Source organism: Watersipora subatra, chromosome 11, assembly GCF_963576615.1.
Source record: "Watersipora subatra chromosome 11, tzWatSuba1.1, whole genome shotgun sequence".
Lineage (NCBI taxonomy): Eukaryota > Metazoa > Bryozoa > Gymnolaemata > Cheilostomatida > Watersiporidae > Watersipora > Watersipora subatra.
In genome coordinates, this window is record NC_088718.1 from 39,442,150 (window position 1) to 39,460,082 (window position 17,933).

General features: G+C 34.9%; 1 protein-coding gene across 1 annotated transcript in view; it reads left to right on the forward strand.

Annotated features, from left to right (window-relative positions):
• The first annotated feature begins 4,554 nt into the window (after window positions 1-4,554).
• Window positions 4,555-17,933, forward strand: part of LOC137408056 (protein still life, isoform SIF type 1-like) — a 51,108-nt gene continuing 37,729 nt past the window's right edge. The window contains exons 1-7 of the mRNA XM_068094444.1: window positions 4,555-4,649; window positions 6,256-6,446; window positions 7,909-8,030; window positions 11,577-11,776; window positions 14,693-14,887; window positions 15,873-16,017; window positions 16,655-16,802. Coding sequence (XP_067950545.1) covers window positions 4,555-4,649; window positions 6,256-6,446; window positions 7,909-8,030; window positions 11,577-11,776; window positions 14,693-14,887; window positions 15,873-16,017; window positions 16,655-16,802 — 1,096 coding nt within the window. The remainder of the gene's footprint in view (window positions 4,650-6,255; window positions 6,447-7,908; window positions 8,031-11,576; window positions 11,777-14,692; window positions 14,888-15,872; window positions 16,018-16,654; window positions 16,803-17,933) is intronic.

Sequence of the window (17,933 nt, forward strand, 5' to 3'; positions counted from 1 at the left end):
TAAACTGACTAAAAGTCTTGCCAACTTCGACTCTTTTGGCAAAAACAAACAGCTCCAATAAATTGTTCCGGTATAAACATACCTTTATTGTTTAAAGTTTGAGCTTTTAAGGACATGTTGGTTTTGCTATTGGATGAGTTTTTTTTCTGAAATTCAAGAATTTGGTAAAGAGAATTGCTGAGATTAGTCTCTCATTTAGACATCTGTCTCAATGACTAACAGTACCAATTGCCTGTTTGCTTTCTTTTGTGTGTGTGTGTGTGTGTGTGTGTTTTATTTCACCTTTAAAGATTACACAATTGAATTAATACTCGAGACAAAATATAATTAACCAATGCGTGAAAAAAATAACAATAAGTAAGAAATGATGATGGGGCCCATTGCGAAATGGCAAAGCCAGTGGTACGCGAGCCCGAGTCAGCAGCACAAAAACCAGACCGTAACACTCACTCTCCAGACTGGAGATGGTGCCTCAATTCCACCTTATATTTACCGAGACATTTTATTGATCTTATTGAATTAGGTAGTCGATTCCACAGCGCAGGTGTTGCAAAGTTTGAGGATCGTTGACCGGCTAAAGTTAGATGATTAGGTACGGGAAGAGAAAGTAATTGATGACGAGTATTATAAAATGGTAGTGCTGGATCACATTTTGAGTAAAATAATTTATGGGCTTGAATAAGCAACTTATATTTATGCAATTTATCAATAGTTAAAATATCAGAGGTTTTCATTATTTACAGGCTTAAAAAGAGAACTTTCCAAAGCGCTAAACCAGTGAGTTGAGTGTAACAGATTTTTTCCGTTAACTCCAACTTCTTCTTGAGTGTCAACAAGCCTCAGTAAAATTGGTTGAATTAACATCATATTTAAGGCGTCTAGCTACCTTAGTTCTAGTATTAAAGTTGCGATAATTGAATAGATATTTCTATGCATCAAAATGAACGAAAGGCTACATTAGCTAATCAAATACAATGTTTGCTAATCTCTGACATGTTTTGTGTTTCTATGCATCCGGAAGTGCTGATTCATCATTATTTGTTAACCAGCATCTGGTGTAACAAAGACATGCCATGTGTAGTTGTTTACTGAATCAACTGAAAGCAACCAATCATGTTGCTGTATTAGTCTATATGTTGCTGTTGCGCGCAAAACTGTGAGGTTGAATTTAATATGATCAGCAAGTTTTAAAAATTTTCAAAGGCATTGTATAGTTTAAAATCAAGACAATAATATTATTTATCAGTCATAGACAAGGAATCTTTCCAAAGCTAAGTCATGGTCAGTGTTCAGTTTTGGGTGCATATATTGAAAATACGGCATCTTTTACTTATACCATATTCATTGTGTTATCAGCCATTTATCTATATGTATATATTTCTCAAAGTTTGTGTTTTCGTCCGTCGTTGTATATGTTCATCTATAGCTATTAAAATCTTAGCATAAAGAATCCGCACCGAACAAGATTTGATCTCGGAGCCTCCCGTTGGCCAGTCCGACTGCCTTACCAATTCAGCCACATGAGCTTGATGGGAGCAAATACGCTACCACTTTCCGTTACGGCGTAACCTCATGGATAGGGGTGGCTCTTATTAGTAGGCTTACTAAAATTATTCATTGGCAATGTGCCAGGCTAATAGCAAGTAGCAGGCAACTCTCATTGCCTCTCATTGTTTATAAGCTGATTTGTAACACCCAGGCAGCAGCGGGTAACACAGCAAGTGCGTATATCTATATATTTCACTAGCAGTAAGTCTGACGATGTCTGGTGGTTTCTGCCATCTTGAATTAGATAGCCTGCAGGTGGGTGTTTAAGAGGCTGGTTCTCGGAAACCAGATGGAGTTTTGAAACCAAATATTTTAGCGACCTTGTGATAGTCACCCAGCGTCTATGTGTGTAGTTTGGATGAATTTAGACAAAAAATGTGAAAACATAGTGTTTACGCAGTTGTGTATAGCATTAATGCGGACTAACAGACAGACAAACATTGAAAAAGTGTCATTTTTTAATAGAGGTGTATATTTATAATATGAAACATGCAATATACACGCTATATATAATATAGAATGCCTTCTATATTATATATAGCATGCATGAATATGAAGGATTATCACATTGTTTGAAAAAGGTCTCAATAGTAAAACTAGAGCTGACTAAAATAAAATTTGAGTAAAAGTTACCAAAATGGTTAAAGCATTTTACTACTCCAGAGTTTTGTGCATAGTAGGTTCACTCTTCAGGTAAAGTGACCAAAGGTTGGTAAAATGTATAAATACAAACTAAGCAATTATAGGTTTAGAATAAATAGGTAGGATTAGAAGACACTATAAAGGAATGTTGTACGACAACAGAATTCATGTAATGTGACCCGATCTGTGCTTTCGTGCTTGTCCACATGACGATATCATTTCTACTTTGTTGTTTAATGTTAATAGCTGTGGCTCGTGAACTATATAGAATTTTTGTCATTGACTTACTATTTCGTAGTAAAATGCTTTAACCATTTTGGTAACTTTTACTCAAATTTATTTTTAGCATGCATGAATAGATTCTCTATACTCATGCATGTTATAATCTAGGAGTAGCTATATTTTGTAATAATTGATATAGTAAGTTCAAATGGGACATGGTTTTACATACTTTAGTACACAAAATACAAAAAGAGGATATAATTGCCCAGCAAATAGTAACTATTTTCAGACAAATTCAAGTACACTACTTGATTGACTCTTTTGTACGGAGGGGAATACTTGATTAACTTCTATATTTGTTCGCCATCTATTCAATCCCTCAGTCCCAGACTGCATTTATTGTTTGGCAGCATCAATATTGTGAATTTCTTTGATGCTGCCTATGATTACTATCAGATCTCTCAGTTGCATGAACCCATTCATACAAACACAACGAATCCATTGTTCCTAAAACAAAACCCTCACATTCCAATATTTTATCACTGCATTCTGCTCACAGGTCCCACACTTACTGTGGGACTATGAAAAGGATAGACTGAACTTGCTGGTTGCTGTGTTTACTATTAAACAATCATCAGGTTTGTAGAATCGTAACGCTGTCAGGCATATTATCTTTATTGTTGTTTCCTCGTAAAACTGAAAACGTTCTGTAGTTTGTAGCGTTCTGTAGTAAAAAACGTACTGCTAAAGTTCAAATATAATTTAACAAGTAGTAGCAACACTAGTTTGCACACTAGTTTGCACACTAGTTCTGGTGAAGTGGTGTCTTAAGCTTTCAGGACGGAAAACTCACAAGTTTCTATATATATATAAGTATCTCATGTCTGCATAACTTTCTATAGGCATTGATAATCATCAAAGAACTTATGTTTTTCATTACATGCTGAAAAAAAATGAGAAGACAGAAATCAGGAATTATTGAGTTACTTGAAAAAATGTGTTTTTAAAGTTGACAATCTTGTCATCATCTCAACTTGTCTACATTGAGTCCAGCTGATTCTATACCGTCATGCTAACATTACAGTGATTTAAAAGAGTTTTTTTAATGTTCCACCTAATGAACCACAAAATGGGAGTTATCAGACATGCATAAATTGGGTAGTTTGGTACCTATCATCTCAAAACCATCAATCACGTGATGGGACTGCCACCGTTCATAAGTTTAGTTTGAAACTGTTTTAACTCATATTATGTATCATATTCGTACGACACCCAATGTTATTCTACAAGACTGAGTTTCTCTCTGCAAACTAGAATTAAGTCATTTAAGCATCGCGTTTTTTAAAATTAAGTTCTCTGCTGCATGTTTAGCACTATATTTCAAACTAGACTTGTCCTTGAACTAAATATACTGTGACCATCTGTGCATGGAGTTTGGGACAAGAGTAATTGGGGCTGTACGCTCTTCCTAACACCACCAATTGTACTTCTGTAATTCGAACTGGTTATATGCCAGTGCACTAACTCTGAACCACGGCTGCTCCTGTGGTTCAGTGGTTTGATATTGATATCAATATCACATGTTATTGATATTGATATCAATATCAAATGTTATTGATATTTCATTCTAGATAGATTCTGTTATGATACCCTAAAGTTGATAGACACAGCTCTTACATGTCTAGATAAGTCATATGAATTATAGTGTCATTTTTCATGTTTGTTTTTATACTGGCATCTTTGTAGTGACTGCATCAATATTCTTCTTATCACAGCAAAGAATTTTCATCGTTTTAAACCTAATTCCTAGATGTCATTGTAACAAAGCACAAATGAGTTAGCCATAGAAGCGTGATTATTGCAATCTTACATGCACATGTAAGATGCATGGTATCTACGATTATGAGTTGAGTTTAGTACTAGTTGAATAATGCTATGCCTCAATCATTGTATATTATTCCACATGTAATATTGAGGAATTTTATAGTGTTTTTTAATTTTGTTGCGCTGTTTTGTGTACAAACATCTGAGACTCCGCATTTAATTGCTATAGGAGAAATATGCAGTGTTGAATTTTCTCTTGTATTAAATGATTTTGTGTTTCAGTAACTTGTTTCGCAAGTTAGCCACTTAAGATGAATTATGGGTAACAAGCTTGCCAACCCGGATGAGATAACTTCTGAGGACATTGCGAACTATCAATCATCACCACATGTTAAAAAAGAACATGTGCTCAGGTGGGTTTGTTTATCTCCCCCTTTAGGTGGTCATGTGACTTTTTGATTATGAAAACTTTTCTGTTACAGCATTCATTTAGAATATTACACTTTAGCCAAGTTTGGAAAATCACTTCCGATTGCTAGCTTGTTCTAGATTGCCGACTGGTCATATGTTGATCTCCAATGACAGCAAAGTTGAGCTTCAAATAATAGCAGGGAGAGGAATCAGCTTTCATGCTATATTTCTCTAGTACAAATTTAACTAAACTGACAAATCAATGGTGTACTCAGTTTCTAGTCATGATTTCCACATTATTGTTTGGGATTTTAGAATTGTTTGCTTTTGTTAACCTACAAACAGTTATCCTCTATTTTTTTCGTTTAGTTTTAAGAAATGTGTTTTTGTGTATTTTAGTGTATCAGGGTGTACTTGCTATAACTAAGTTCTTCAATGAGCCCACTAATTTTTGCGCTATAACTGATTTGACATTTTAGGCTTTATTGGCCTTTATTAGCCATAGAAAACAAATCATGTTTGAAGGTCGCTGTTAGAATTAAATATAATTAGGAGAAAATAACTTATTGAATGGCTGTGCTTTATGTTCGGATTTTTAGTTGCTAGCTTTTGTGGCATTATGACACCTTTTCTAAAACTGTTTCGTTTATCTTTCTAACTTGGACTGCTCTCTAGTGTTGTAACATCTATAGATTATGTCTTCGTTGTTTAGGCCGCATGTTTTTGGTTCAATTTCTATCTTGACTACGGCTTTTTAGACGTTTTGTTTTACATTATGCTTTATGTAGGCTACATTTCGCTTCTGGTTATGGGTTATTACTAGCTTGAGCTCAATTTAGACTATGGCTTTCTTCAGACTGTTGGCTTGTATGATCCCCATCTTACTTTATACTATGACTCGAGTCAGACTGTGGGTTCTGTAGACCCTGACTCTCTTTGGACATTGGTTGACTTCTGTGATTTTCTATGGACCAAAACACTTTTTACACTACAGTTCTCTTTTGCCAATGGCTGTTTGTATGAAGATGTTCTTGTCAGATTTTGTGTTTTTATTCATCTTAACTCTCTTTAGGCTGTGATTTTTTAACCATTTTCTTTCATTGACCTTAGCTCAAACTACGGTATAACTTAAACTATGGTGCAACTCAATCTATAGTACAACTCAACCTATAGTATAACTCAATCTATAGTACAACTCAAACTACAGTATAACTCAAGCTATTGGTACAACCCAAACTAGGGTTTTCTTCAAACTGTGATCATTTATTGGTCTTGGCTCTTTTTATATTACGTCTCTCTCTTGAAACTATGAGCTTCTATTGGCCTAAACTAACAATTCTTTTAAAGCAACTAGTAGCTTTTAACCTTCTACGTTAGTCTATGTTTCCCTTCAGCCTACGACTCTCTATTGATTTGCAGTTTTATTAAATTATTGTTCTATTTAAACTATAGTTCTTTTCAGACCATGAATGTTTATGGGCATTAGGTTGTTTTAAACTGGCATTTTGATTAGTGTTTTAGTCTATAGTACTCAATAGTCTTGATATCTTTTAGTGCTTTTCTTTGCTTTTAGACAATGTGCCTCTCATAGTTTAAGATATTATTTAGATTGTGGGTGGACTTGTTCAATGTGAAGGAAGACAACACTCCAGATGCAGATCTGCAATGGTATAAAATAACAGAAGATGTGGTTCCAGCTAGTATAACATGTATCAGTGATGATCCACTCACTACCTATAACATCAAAGCCTATAACAGTCAAGTGGAGAAAATATGTGATATCAAGATAATTCAACCAGGTACACCATAATAATGTGTTTTGTATCATTAACTTACAGTAACCTGTCTTGTAACTCTGATAATTCGGAAGGATGGTTGACTCAAACTGTTTGATAGCTTCAACTCTAGTATAACTCACAACAATGAGATAACTCCAACTCTGGTACAACTCACCCTATTTGATGACTCAGACTAAGATACAACTCAAACTCTGGTACAACTCAAACTATGGTACAACACAAACTCTGGTACAGTCCAAACTCTGGTACAACTCAAACTCTGGTACAACTCAAACTATGGTACAACTCAAGCCCTGGTACAACTCAAACTATGGTACAACTCAAACTCTGGTACAGTCCAAACTCTGGTACAACTCAAACTCTGGTACAACTCAAACTATGGTACAACTCAAGCTCTGGTACAACTCAAACTATGGTACAACTCAAACTCTGGTACAACTCAAGCCCTGGTACAACTCAACTCTGATACAACTCAAACTCTGATACAACCCAAGCTCTGGTAAAACTCAAACACTGCCACAACTCAAACTCTGGTACAGTTCAAAATCTGGTACCACTGAAACTCTGATAAAACTTAAACTATTGTACATATGAAACTCTTGTGTGATGAACGCTGTTGTGTAACTAAAACAAAACTGCCACTTTGAGCATGAACCAATATATGGCTTCAACTATGAAACAGTCTAACTATTGCACACATTGACCCATTAATCAATTAACTCACAACATATATGTATGAGCATGATACCAGCAAATGTTGAGTTTGTGCAATAGCTCATTTGTCTAGGGCTTTCACACTTTTTATTATGTTAAATTTTAATAGACTTCAACTCTCTTGGGAGTTATCTGCTTTGTGCTGAGATACTCAGTATTGTGTTTAACATTATCTTCTTTACCCAGCATGTGGCGAGCGAATGTGATTGTAATTGATGCACCTTCATAGTCAACACTCATTTGTTACTTATCTTTTTATTTATTGTCACTTTAAAGATTTATAAATCGCAAATGAAGAATCTACCTTAGATTAAGTAACCTTATTGGTAGCACTGAGATATTTAAACTTTTGCAGAAAACTGCATCATATAAACTAAAACTTAAAGCCCTGATATATTCAATCTTAATTGTACATTGTAATAGTGAAAGAGTTTCTTGCAACTTAATTTGCAAACAGAAAAGTTCTGGTTCATAATATAGGAGTTCTCTATTTGTTTACCGAGTTTGGAGGTAAAATAGAAGTTTACTAGCTTATGTTTGCTTATCAAATGTGAGGAATCCCCTTTGAAAGGCTGAATTAATAAACCGGCTTGTCATTTCATATGCTCGGTTAAACGTGTAATGCCAGTCAATGGATAGCCAATATCTGATTGCACTGACATGTATGAGCTTTGAGTTCATTTATACAAACTTTATGTCAGCGTGAGTTGTTTTCTTAACTATTAGTGTTTGCTTTTATTTTCCCAAGGTACAAAACTGAAGCAGCCAACAGAAAGTTTCATCCACCTAAAAGATGCTCTCACCAGCAAGCACTGGGGCTTTAATTTCACTTGCGCCGATGATGCTGCTAAATTTAGGGACACATGCTTGGTAAGTCGCAAATACAAGTTAGCAGGTCGAATGTCTAAGGCCTTAATCAATCTTAGAAAGGATTTTACGGTTTAGCCTGTGCCTGTTTGTATTTACCTTTGCGTGTTCAAGCGTTGATAGTATGTGTTAGCATACTTGGAATTTGTTACTAGACACTTTCATTCAGAACTTTTTTTGTATAAGAAACTTCAATGCAGGTCGTAGGGTATATTCTAGTCTTCTAGATACTCAATAGTCAGCCTAAACTAAAAACCTATTTACTTCTGTCAGCTGTATAAGTTGTTTTATCTGATAGTTTTTCTTTTGGTTCTTATCACTCTTTTCTTCACCTGTCGAAACCCTTCGGGCTGGTGTCACAATACTACATCTTCTCCAGTTACTGCAGATCTCAATTATTGACACCCATGTCATCTCACACTGACATGACACCCTATTATCATGACACCTCCCTATTAGGTATGACATTTCACTTTGCCTGGCAAATCACCAAGCTCCAGCTGTCATCCTGCCTTTCTTCACTCGAGCATTGCCTCAATCTAGCTGTCATAGCACTTTTCTCTAGCTGTCATAAGAACTGAAAGTTTGAATGTTTTACCATTCTAGTCTATTTTTCATGGCATGTAGTACTAACTGTCAAATAGTATACCGAATGCCTTATCCTTAGTTTTCCTTTAGGCACGCTCATGGCTTTCCAGAAGGATGGTAAGACAGAAACTAACACGCCCATATTGTATTTTACCTTATGCTCGTAGAGTAATGTCAAGTAGAGTGTGTAGTGAAGAAACCATCACCCGAACTCTGATGCAATCTAGATTATCTTTAATGTGACAATCCTTGGATGCGGTAATGCTAGTTAAAATAAATTTACTGGTTTTGTTAAATGTGAGCAAGGTAGTCCAAATTCATTAGATAAGCTTCTGTTTACCAAGTTAGAGAGATATATCATACTGTATGCCATTTAGTTGATGGGCTAGTAAACAACTAGCATCTTTCATCATGCAGTCTGTTTTTTTTGTGAATTGTGACGACGACGGTTTTGGCTGGTTTCTGCATTTTTGTCACAAAAAATTGTGATATACTAGAATTGAAGTCTTTGGTTCTATTATTTTATTTTCTATAAAATTCATTTTTCAATTTTCACTCCATGTCTTAAATTCTAAGTTCATTTTAAACAAAAAAGAAACTTTATAAGATTTGCCAATAAAAGACAAAGCTTCCTGAATTTTTGAAAAATGGTCAAAACCTGTGTTTCACACTCATCTCATCGTAAGTAGAATCAGGGTTGGCATTTTTCATGGGAAAAACTGCTTTTTCCAGGGCAGCGGGAAAAACTGGTAAAAACCGGAAACGACTGGTAAAAACTGGGAACAACTGATAAAAACCGAGAACAGCTGGAAAATATTATAATGCCAGAATATTTCATCCAAATATTTTGCTAAACATGAAATTTAATAAAAATGGAAAATTGGACTAAACAATTACTTGTGTGACTCCATATTTTATTTAGCAATGGAAATAAAATAGTGTTTAAAAGTGGGAAAATTAAAAAAAAAATCGACACTCAAGATACAGGCCAACGTTAAATAGCGATGAGCCTTTTACAGTCCAATAATAGAACAGTTTTGACGTGTATTGTTTAGCACTTTTTTCTTAGTGCAGACCAAGCTACGCAACAGGTTTGGAATAGAGAAAGCGTCCAAACTGGTAGCTTGATACCAAAACCTAAAAACAATTTCTTTAGGGTATGATTCGGCCGAATACAAGGATTAACTTTTCTTAGACAATCAATTCTCAATACTCTAATCTGTTTGTTCAGTTCACCAGTCTCGACTACTTGGCATTATCTTTGTGTGTTTTCATTTTTCAATTCTTTTCTAATTGTTGTATTATGCTTACTGCCATATTTCACATATCAATTTTGCTTTTTATTCAATATTGCTATTTAATATATGTAAATAAACGAATATTATCTTGTGATCTGGTATTTTCATTCAATATTCAGTAAATAAACCAAGTATAAAGGTTATACGCTTTTTTAGCCTGTGTACTGTTAAAGATTCATAAAGAAGCTCTATGACAGCTAATGGTATAAGTGTATTGTTATTCTTTGCTTAAATATTAGTCAACTTGTCAAAAAAGAGGTTCTTTAGTTTTTCCCGCTTTTTGCCACTTTTGGACAAAAATCAATTTTTTACCAGGGCGGTAAAAACCGGTGGTAATAACCGCCATGGGAAATACTATGCCAACCTTGAGTAGAATAGAAGAAACCGGAAGCACACTTGTGTGTCATTATACTAATACAATAGTTTTAGTTCTGACATGTAGCCTCAGCGTGTAGCAACATTGTTGTGGAGTTTTAATAGAATCATAGTTAAACGCTTTACCTTGCTTGAGCTTTCTTTCCTCTATCTATTCTGGTCTGATAGTCCAGATCAGCACTACAAAGAGTGTATGTACCAGCATGTGTTAAGCTCTCTCTAGCCTGAACATAAACCACAGAATGTTTCATGAGATTTATAGAGCCGTTTCAATTATCACACTTTTCTCATGATATGTAGTTTGAAGGTTAGAGTGGCAAATGTTGTTTTATGTTAAATACAAATCAATTTTCTGTCCAAAGTCTTTTTTATTACCCGGGCAATGCGGGGTAGCACAGCTAGTCTCATATAATGATTATTGTCTGCGGGTGTGTCTACGTGGCCGCGTTTACACAGAGGGAAATCATAAACCTATTCACTGAGAATTCTAACTCAAACTATATGGTTCATCATAGTGTACCAGGGTTTATGAAAGTTTTGCGACCAACAATAAAATACAAATACCTGTCAGATTCTTTTTATTGTTGTCATAATATATTGTTTTCTGACATAATAATAATAATTCGCAACAACTATAAAACTTTTTTTACAAATAATACAGTTTTAACATGTTCACCAAATTTGAAAAGAATTTATGGTGAACAGACTGTGAACCTCTCTACTATTTCTATTGCTGGTCAGCAAAGGCAAACATGAATAACATTGGAAAAAATTAAATGAAGTTTGGAGAATTGAGAATCAGCCGTATTTTAGTTGCTAGTAAATTTTGTCAGTCAGGTAAATCATTGTCTTACATACTCAAATTGACTGGAATTATGTATAAACCAGCGATTGAATGCTCTTCTAGTTCAATGGTGTCAGATTTGTTGTTTTTCCATGACAAGGGATAGCAACTCCCAAACTCCTTCTTTAGTTACCCTGTCCTTAATTTTTAGAGTTTAACAAGTTGATGATTGTAAACAACTTAAACAAGTAGATACGCTCATGAAATTATTGAAATAAATACAAAACTCTACCATCAAAAAGTGAACCAATGATGAGATTTTTAACAATCCCACAGTAATCCTGCCGAGAGATACTGGAAGCTGGTGCTTTTTATATGCATTTTGCTGGTAAACCAGGTTTTTAGCCTGTAAGCCTATTAGGATAGATAAATTATTATTTAAAAATATGTGTTAATAAAATTCTCATTTTCATCAAAAATGAAATTGCATTTTTCATGTTTCAGACTCTTTCCACTCCGGCCATCACCAAGAGTTCATCGTTTGGTACTCTTAGAATGCCAAAGAGAAAATGGAAAACAGGAAGTACTAAAGATAGCTCTTTGAAAGAAATAGGAAAACTTGAGAGTCAATCATCTCTCAGTGTTGGCTCTAATAGGAAGTCGTTGGGTGGGCGGGACATTGAGGGTCTTCTCACTGCCCCCAGGTAAGGGGTACAATTACTTGAACCCTGTACTAGATAGTAAGTCCTCCAGCTAGCAGATTTTAGATAGTTTACTAATATTGTGTAAAGCTCCATGAAGAACTGAGTTTCTACATTGTAAACATGATAGCTTATGGTAGTCCCACCTCTACTGAGGAATGCTTTTGCATGCAAAGCTCCCAACATTGGATGCAAATTTTAAGCAAATCTTTGATTTTAGACCCAAAATAATTCTCTATATGTAAAATTTGAAATATTTTGTGGCATCAGAGTTTATGAGTGAAAGTGAAGAGGCTAAAGGTAAAAATTGAACAGAAAACATAATAAGTATAACATCAAAACTACTGAAAAATATATAAGCTACATTAATTTGTTTAAACTTCACCTCGTCTATGTCAGGGTCTATGTCTACGTCTATGTCAGGGTATAATTATATCTCTAATGCCAGATCAAGCCTCGTCTATGTCAGGGCATAGTCATATCTCTAATGCCAGATCAAACCTCATTTTCAAGCCTACATTTCTATAGCTGACCTCTGAGATGAAATAACGAAAAAACTCTCTTTATTGGCTACTTTTTAAAATTATATTTTTAATCTTTTTCTAAATCTTTTTATACTGTTATAAGTTTTTCTCTATAGCGCTTATTAATGAGCCATTGGTATTTTGTGTTATGCTGAGAATTGAACGGTTTACTGAGATCTTGGTCATGAAAACATAAGCACATTAGTTATTAGGGAACTAAGGCTAACATGAATAAACTTAATGTTTGATCTCTCTTATTTTCAGTATTATTTGTTACATTTTAAGCGAACTTATTAACATTGGCAGGTAACAGATTTTTTTCAAGTCCCATAAAATCAATGTTAAAATGTATTATTTTGAGTCTATACTATTTGAAAACTTACTGTTTATTTAATTATTAGCCAATTTTTTTTAATGATTATTGCTCTTTAGAATGAGTGAACTTGTAACTAACTCAATGATGATACTAGTACAATATGTACAGTAAGTCACTCCCTGCTCTCGAATTCAGGTTGATAATACCAAATAAGCTGGTTACCTACAGGGTACCTACATATACCTAAACTGAGTACCTACAGATACCTAAACAGATTACCTACAGATACCTAAACAGAGTACCTACAGATACCTAAACAGATTACTTACAGATACCTAAACAGAGTACCTACAGATACCTAAACAGATTACCTACAGATACCTCAAGTTTCTTTTGCATCACTAGAGACTCAGGTCATATCAAAGATTTAGTTTTTCACAGGAAACTAAAGTTTTTAATTTCAACCTTAACTTTAACTGCTGAAATTTCTCTCCCACCTGTTCACAAGTTGCTAGTAAGAGTCCTGTTGTTTTCTTCTTCTCTCCTAAATTGGCAGCTCTAAAGGTTTTCTAGAATTTTCCGACTTTCAGCCTCACGGTCCACTCAACAATGTCGCTCGATCGCAAGCAATTGAGACTCAAAAAACAGACTGATGGGTAAACCTTTTGTCTTTATTTGTTATTTTCCTCTCCAGCTCTTTGCTCCCTCAGCAACTAACACTCATGCATGGTACATGTTCTAGTCTTCCACTAGTTTAGTCTACTAGTTAGCCGCTAACAACTTTGCTTGCTTTACCATCCAGTTTTTGCTCGAGCATGTAGATAGCTCTATGCTTTCGTCCTTTGTATGTTGTGCATTTATCACAGAAACAAGTATGGTGCGTTTGACCAGTTTTGCACTGCAAAATGACCAGTTTATTAAATTAAATAGCTTTACCATTAATATTTGTAACATGAAAAGTTTTTAGAAAAGCTCTAATATTTACTTTTACACCCTTCAATCGCTTCTGACGGTAACAAAGGTACGTAGATTCGAAATTATTAAGAACTCTGCTAAGTTTAACTATAGTGGGTGTTGACTGGTCTTACTTGGAAAGCATTAAAATTTAACTTATAAAACCACAAATTTTGATAAGTCTTAATTACCACACTACAGTCTACATCATCGCATTGCTTGTAATAGTAATTGCTTAATATTCTCTTGCACGAGAGCCATATGTTTTGGTTTTTTTTATCGTGACTTCAAAAGAACTTTGCTGTCGAACAGTGAAACGACATCAAAATTCTTTTGATGTTACAATAACAACAATTTTATTAGCTGTTATGTGGATTATATCAATCAATATGGTTGTGATATACGATGACAAGAAATAGAATATATTTGTTATTGTGCTTATAATCTTCAAGTCTTGGATATCACAAAACATTTGCTCCTCACCTAAAATAGTTTGACTTGGTGTTGCTTATTTTCCAGCCAGCTCATATATCTCTGTTGAGATGCTAAGGCAATTGTCAAGTTTGCTAAATTAGCACAACAAAGTATCATTTTAGTTAAACGCAAATATTAACCATACTTTGTAGTTGTCTACACATTTAGTTGATTTGTGGTTGTCATCTTGCTCTATCATTAGCATACCTTTTGAAATGTTTGGTCAACCCCATGTTTTGTCTATGAGTATCAGTGTCTATGAAGTAAGTTTTATAGCAAATCAGTCAATAAGTAAATCAGTCATCAGCCAATTACAGTAGATGCCTTCAATCATGTGGCCAGTTTCGTTATTCATTCAAATACTGTAAATTCATATCCAGCCGTCAACCTTTTCATGTTATGAGTATGTTCCATGATTTTTTTCATCACGAACTGTTAGCAAATAGTTACACACATTATGATAGCTTAGCTGTTTTCTAGCAGCATTACCGCATTCGCAGGTTTTTTCTTGCAATGTATTCATGTTTTCACGAGATGATGGCAGGTTTATTAGGATATTTTAGGCTCCATCCATACATAACCACTCTTATTGTTTTAAATTTTATTTTTTGGCATTTTGGAATTCTATTCTTAGTATTTGCATGGTTATAGACTCCGACACAGTCAGGCTGCGAGAATAGACAGTCGATTGTTGTTTGCTAAGGAGTTATCCTCTCCTCCTGATGAAGCTATTCTAGAGTCTTCTGCCAAACATCCCCTACATACATCCGCATCACTCGGACTAATCACTGAACACACGGAGCCAGTACAGGGTCAGACACCGCCAGAACTTCCTCAACTTTTCAGGTAACGCAGCTCATCGGTAGATACATTCATACCGCGCACAAGTAGTAGCTTAGATGCACAGGTCAGTGATAAATGCGTAGTATTAATGTTATAGGGATGTAACCAAAGACATGATTAGTTACCTTAAACATTTCATGATATGGGCAATGTTTTTTTTGAGTCTTTGTAAAATTAAATTTAAAATAGTCAAATATAAATCTCATTACCAGTCTTTATTATTATCATGCGTTATTAATATACCTAATTCATCAAATATGTATTGCTAAGTAATGAAAGTCTTTTGGGTGTTGATATCCATCAAATTGAGTAATAGTATGTTGTTATTAAATAGTACAAAATTCATAAATGTTCAATTAAACTTGTTTAGATTTTACGAAACTGCGCAATGCAAAATCTCTTACTTGGCTGTAATAAGAAAATATGAAAACAACAAATATTCATTTTATTTTCTCACTCAAAACCCTTACAGAAAGTTTTGTAAAGGTGGCAGTAAGATCTGTAATTAGCAGTATTTTGATTAAAATTGTGTGAAGGGCAGTCCGAAAAAAAGCGAATCCAAAATCTTTTTCACGGAAATAAAAATATAAAAAGTACTGTTGCATAAAGTTTGTAAAATGCTCGAGCCACCACTCTTATAGTTTTATTTGTATCAACTCAACAGTGCTTGTCGCATTATAGTCGAGGTCTTTGATTGCTGAAGAAAAACTGCAACACCAAATCTGTTCAATTATTTTTAGATAAAGCTATTAACTATGAAATTATTAAAGATATAAGCGCAGTTGTATCGGAAGGTCAGTAAAAGCAACATCTAAATATAAAAAGCGATTTATTTGCTCAAACTTATACATGTGATACTTGTAAAATCCTTAATTTGTTTTACTTACCGGTATGTATCACTTCTGAAAATAAGTCATCGCTATGATTGTACAGAGATTGTATTACTAATCTCTTGGCATCTTCCATCTTGTGATTCATGTCTGTACAGTAGAGAACAGCCTCGTACAGCGGTTGATGCTCCTGAAAATCCTCTCTTGCCTGATATTGATAGTTCCTATGCATCAAAACCATCAAGGCTGGATCTACTATCTCAGGATCAAAATGTAGCCATACCAGAATCCAGTCACAATGAGGTAGGTCATGAGACGACAGGCCAGGCATTGACAACTTGTAGCATGTGATTGACAGCTTTGTGTGGAGTCTGGTACCAATACATGCTGTATAGTAAGTAGTGACTGATTCCAAGATGCTCACCCAGTCTGTGTGCAGGGTTACAAGGCTGCAGTTGTGGACATCACATCCAACACGGCCGTGTTTATACTCATCTTTCACTGTGTGTGGCCCTAAATAGCTTCTCGTTCAATCATACTCTTTTATTCATCTCTGTTATGATTGGCTAACCAATTAGCCTTGTGCTCATTGGCTCACTAATTATCATTGCGCTGATTGGCTAGCGAGTTATCCTTGCGCTGATTGGCTAATTACACATTATTTGTGTGCTGATCGATTCATTGCTATCCTGATTGGCTGGCAATCGGTGTTTTGTTCATTATTTCAATATTATTTTTGAACCTTGCTAATCAGGTGGAAATCGTAAGAAATTATTTGGAAGATCAGTGTTTTCTGCTCACTCACCTTGGTATGCATATCACACCTTCGCTATTAGCTTATGCAATCAATAACGATCATGCTAAGCTAATTGCTACTTCCCAAGATCATCACATCGCGCAGCTGATATAGAACTCGACCTTGACCTTTATTTAATTACAGTCTTCGTGCGATGAGACTTGTTCAACAAGTTCCTCTGAAGAGTTTAACAAACCGGCTACACTCAGCGCTGCACATCTCAATGCCATTCTCTTCAGCTGCGAGAACATTGCGCAGAGTGCTGAGAAAGATATTATACCAACACTCTGTGGTGAGTATGTACATGTATGCCTACCGTGTCTTGTTAGCTATGAATATAGGTATGTATGGATAGTGTGTTGAAAGTTATTTTCTGTATGTATAGTGTTATTAGTTACTGTTATCTTTATATTTTGTCCAGCTGGTCAGCTCTGTGAGAGCTATAACATGGCTGCTAGTGGTAGGTTCTTCTAATAATAATTGTGGAGATTCGAGGTAATTTCGTGTGTAGTCTCACCTGATTTCCGCAATGGGGTTTGTTTCAATAGCATTTTTAAATCTGGTTATTCAGAGGCAATATCTGAGGAGGAGTTAGGAGATATGACTATCATTGAAGGTGACCCAACAGCGAACACTACTCTCCTTTCTGCACCAGGTAGGCTCTGTGTAATTTATTCAGTCTATAAAATTGAGTTTCGTTCTTTATGAGGACTATTTTCTAGCTTTTTTGATTACCAAGTTTTTATCGATTTACTATGTGTACTGGTTCTGTCTAACAGTACACTAAGTAAATTTTCTAGTGTCTAGTTGACTAGTGTAATTAGCTGGTGTTCAGAGATGGTGATTGGCTGTCTCGGGTTGCCTGATTTATATTTCCGTTTATAATAGTTGCTGCGGGCTAGTATTTTATCCTTTCTTCGACTCATTTAGGGAGTGCTTCTGGATTTTTCAGGCATGCCCTAGAGAGCTACGCACAAAAAATATCCAAAAATGTAAATTGCAGAATCTTTACGCAATAAAGCATTTATTTAATTGCTACGCGAATCTATAAACTTGGAGTTATCATTTCCATATCATTTTTCGAGGAAATGTTATTGACCAGATAGTTACTCTGTTAATGGTGTGTGAATGAACTCACGCAAACAGCATACTTCAAATGCATTGTTTACAATGAAAGCGGCTCTATTATCATAGACCAAAATATAAAAATACTCAGGGAGGTCTTGAAGCTCCAGCCTTTAAAGATTAAAGTACACAAGATTTTTGTAGATTTTATCAGAAAGTATCGGTATTTTTCTATCATTTGCGTATGTTTTTAGGATGTTTCAAGTTTAAAATCGATAAAACCTAATCGTGATTAAAACGCTCAATTTAAGCAAAAGTACGATTATGACGTCTATAGCGGTATAAAGAGATTGATGGA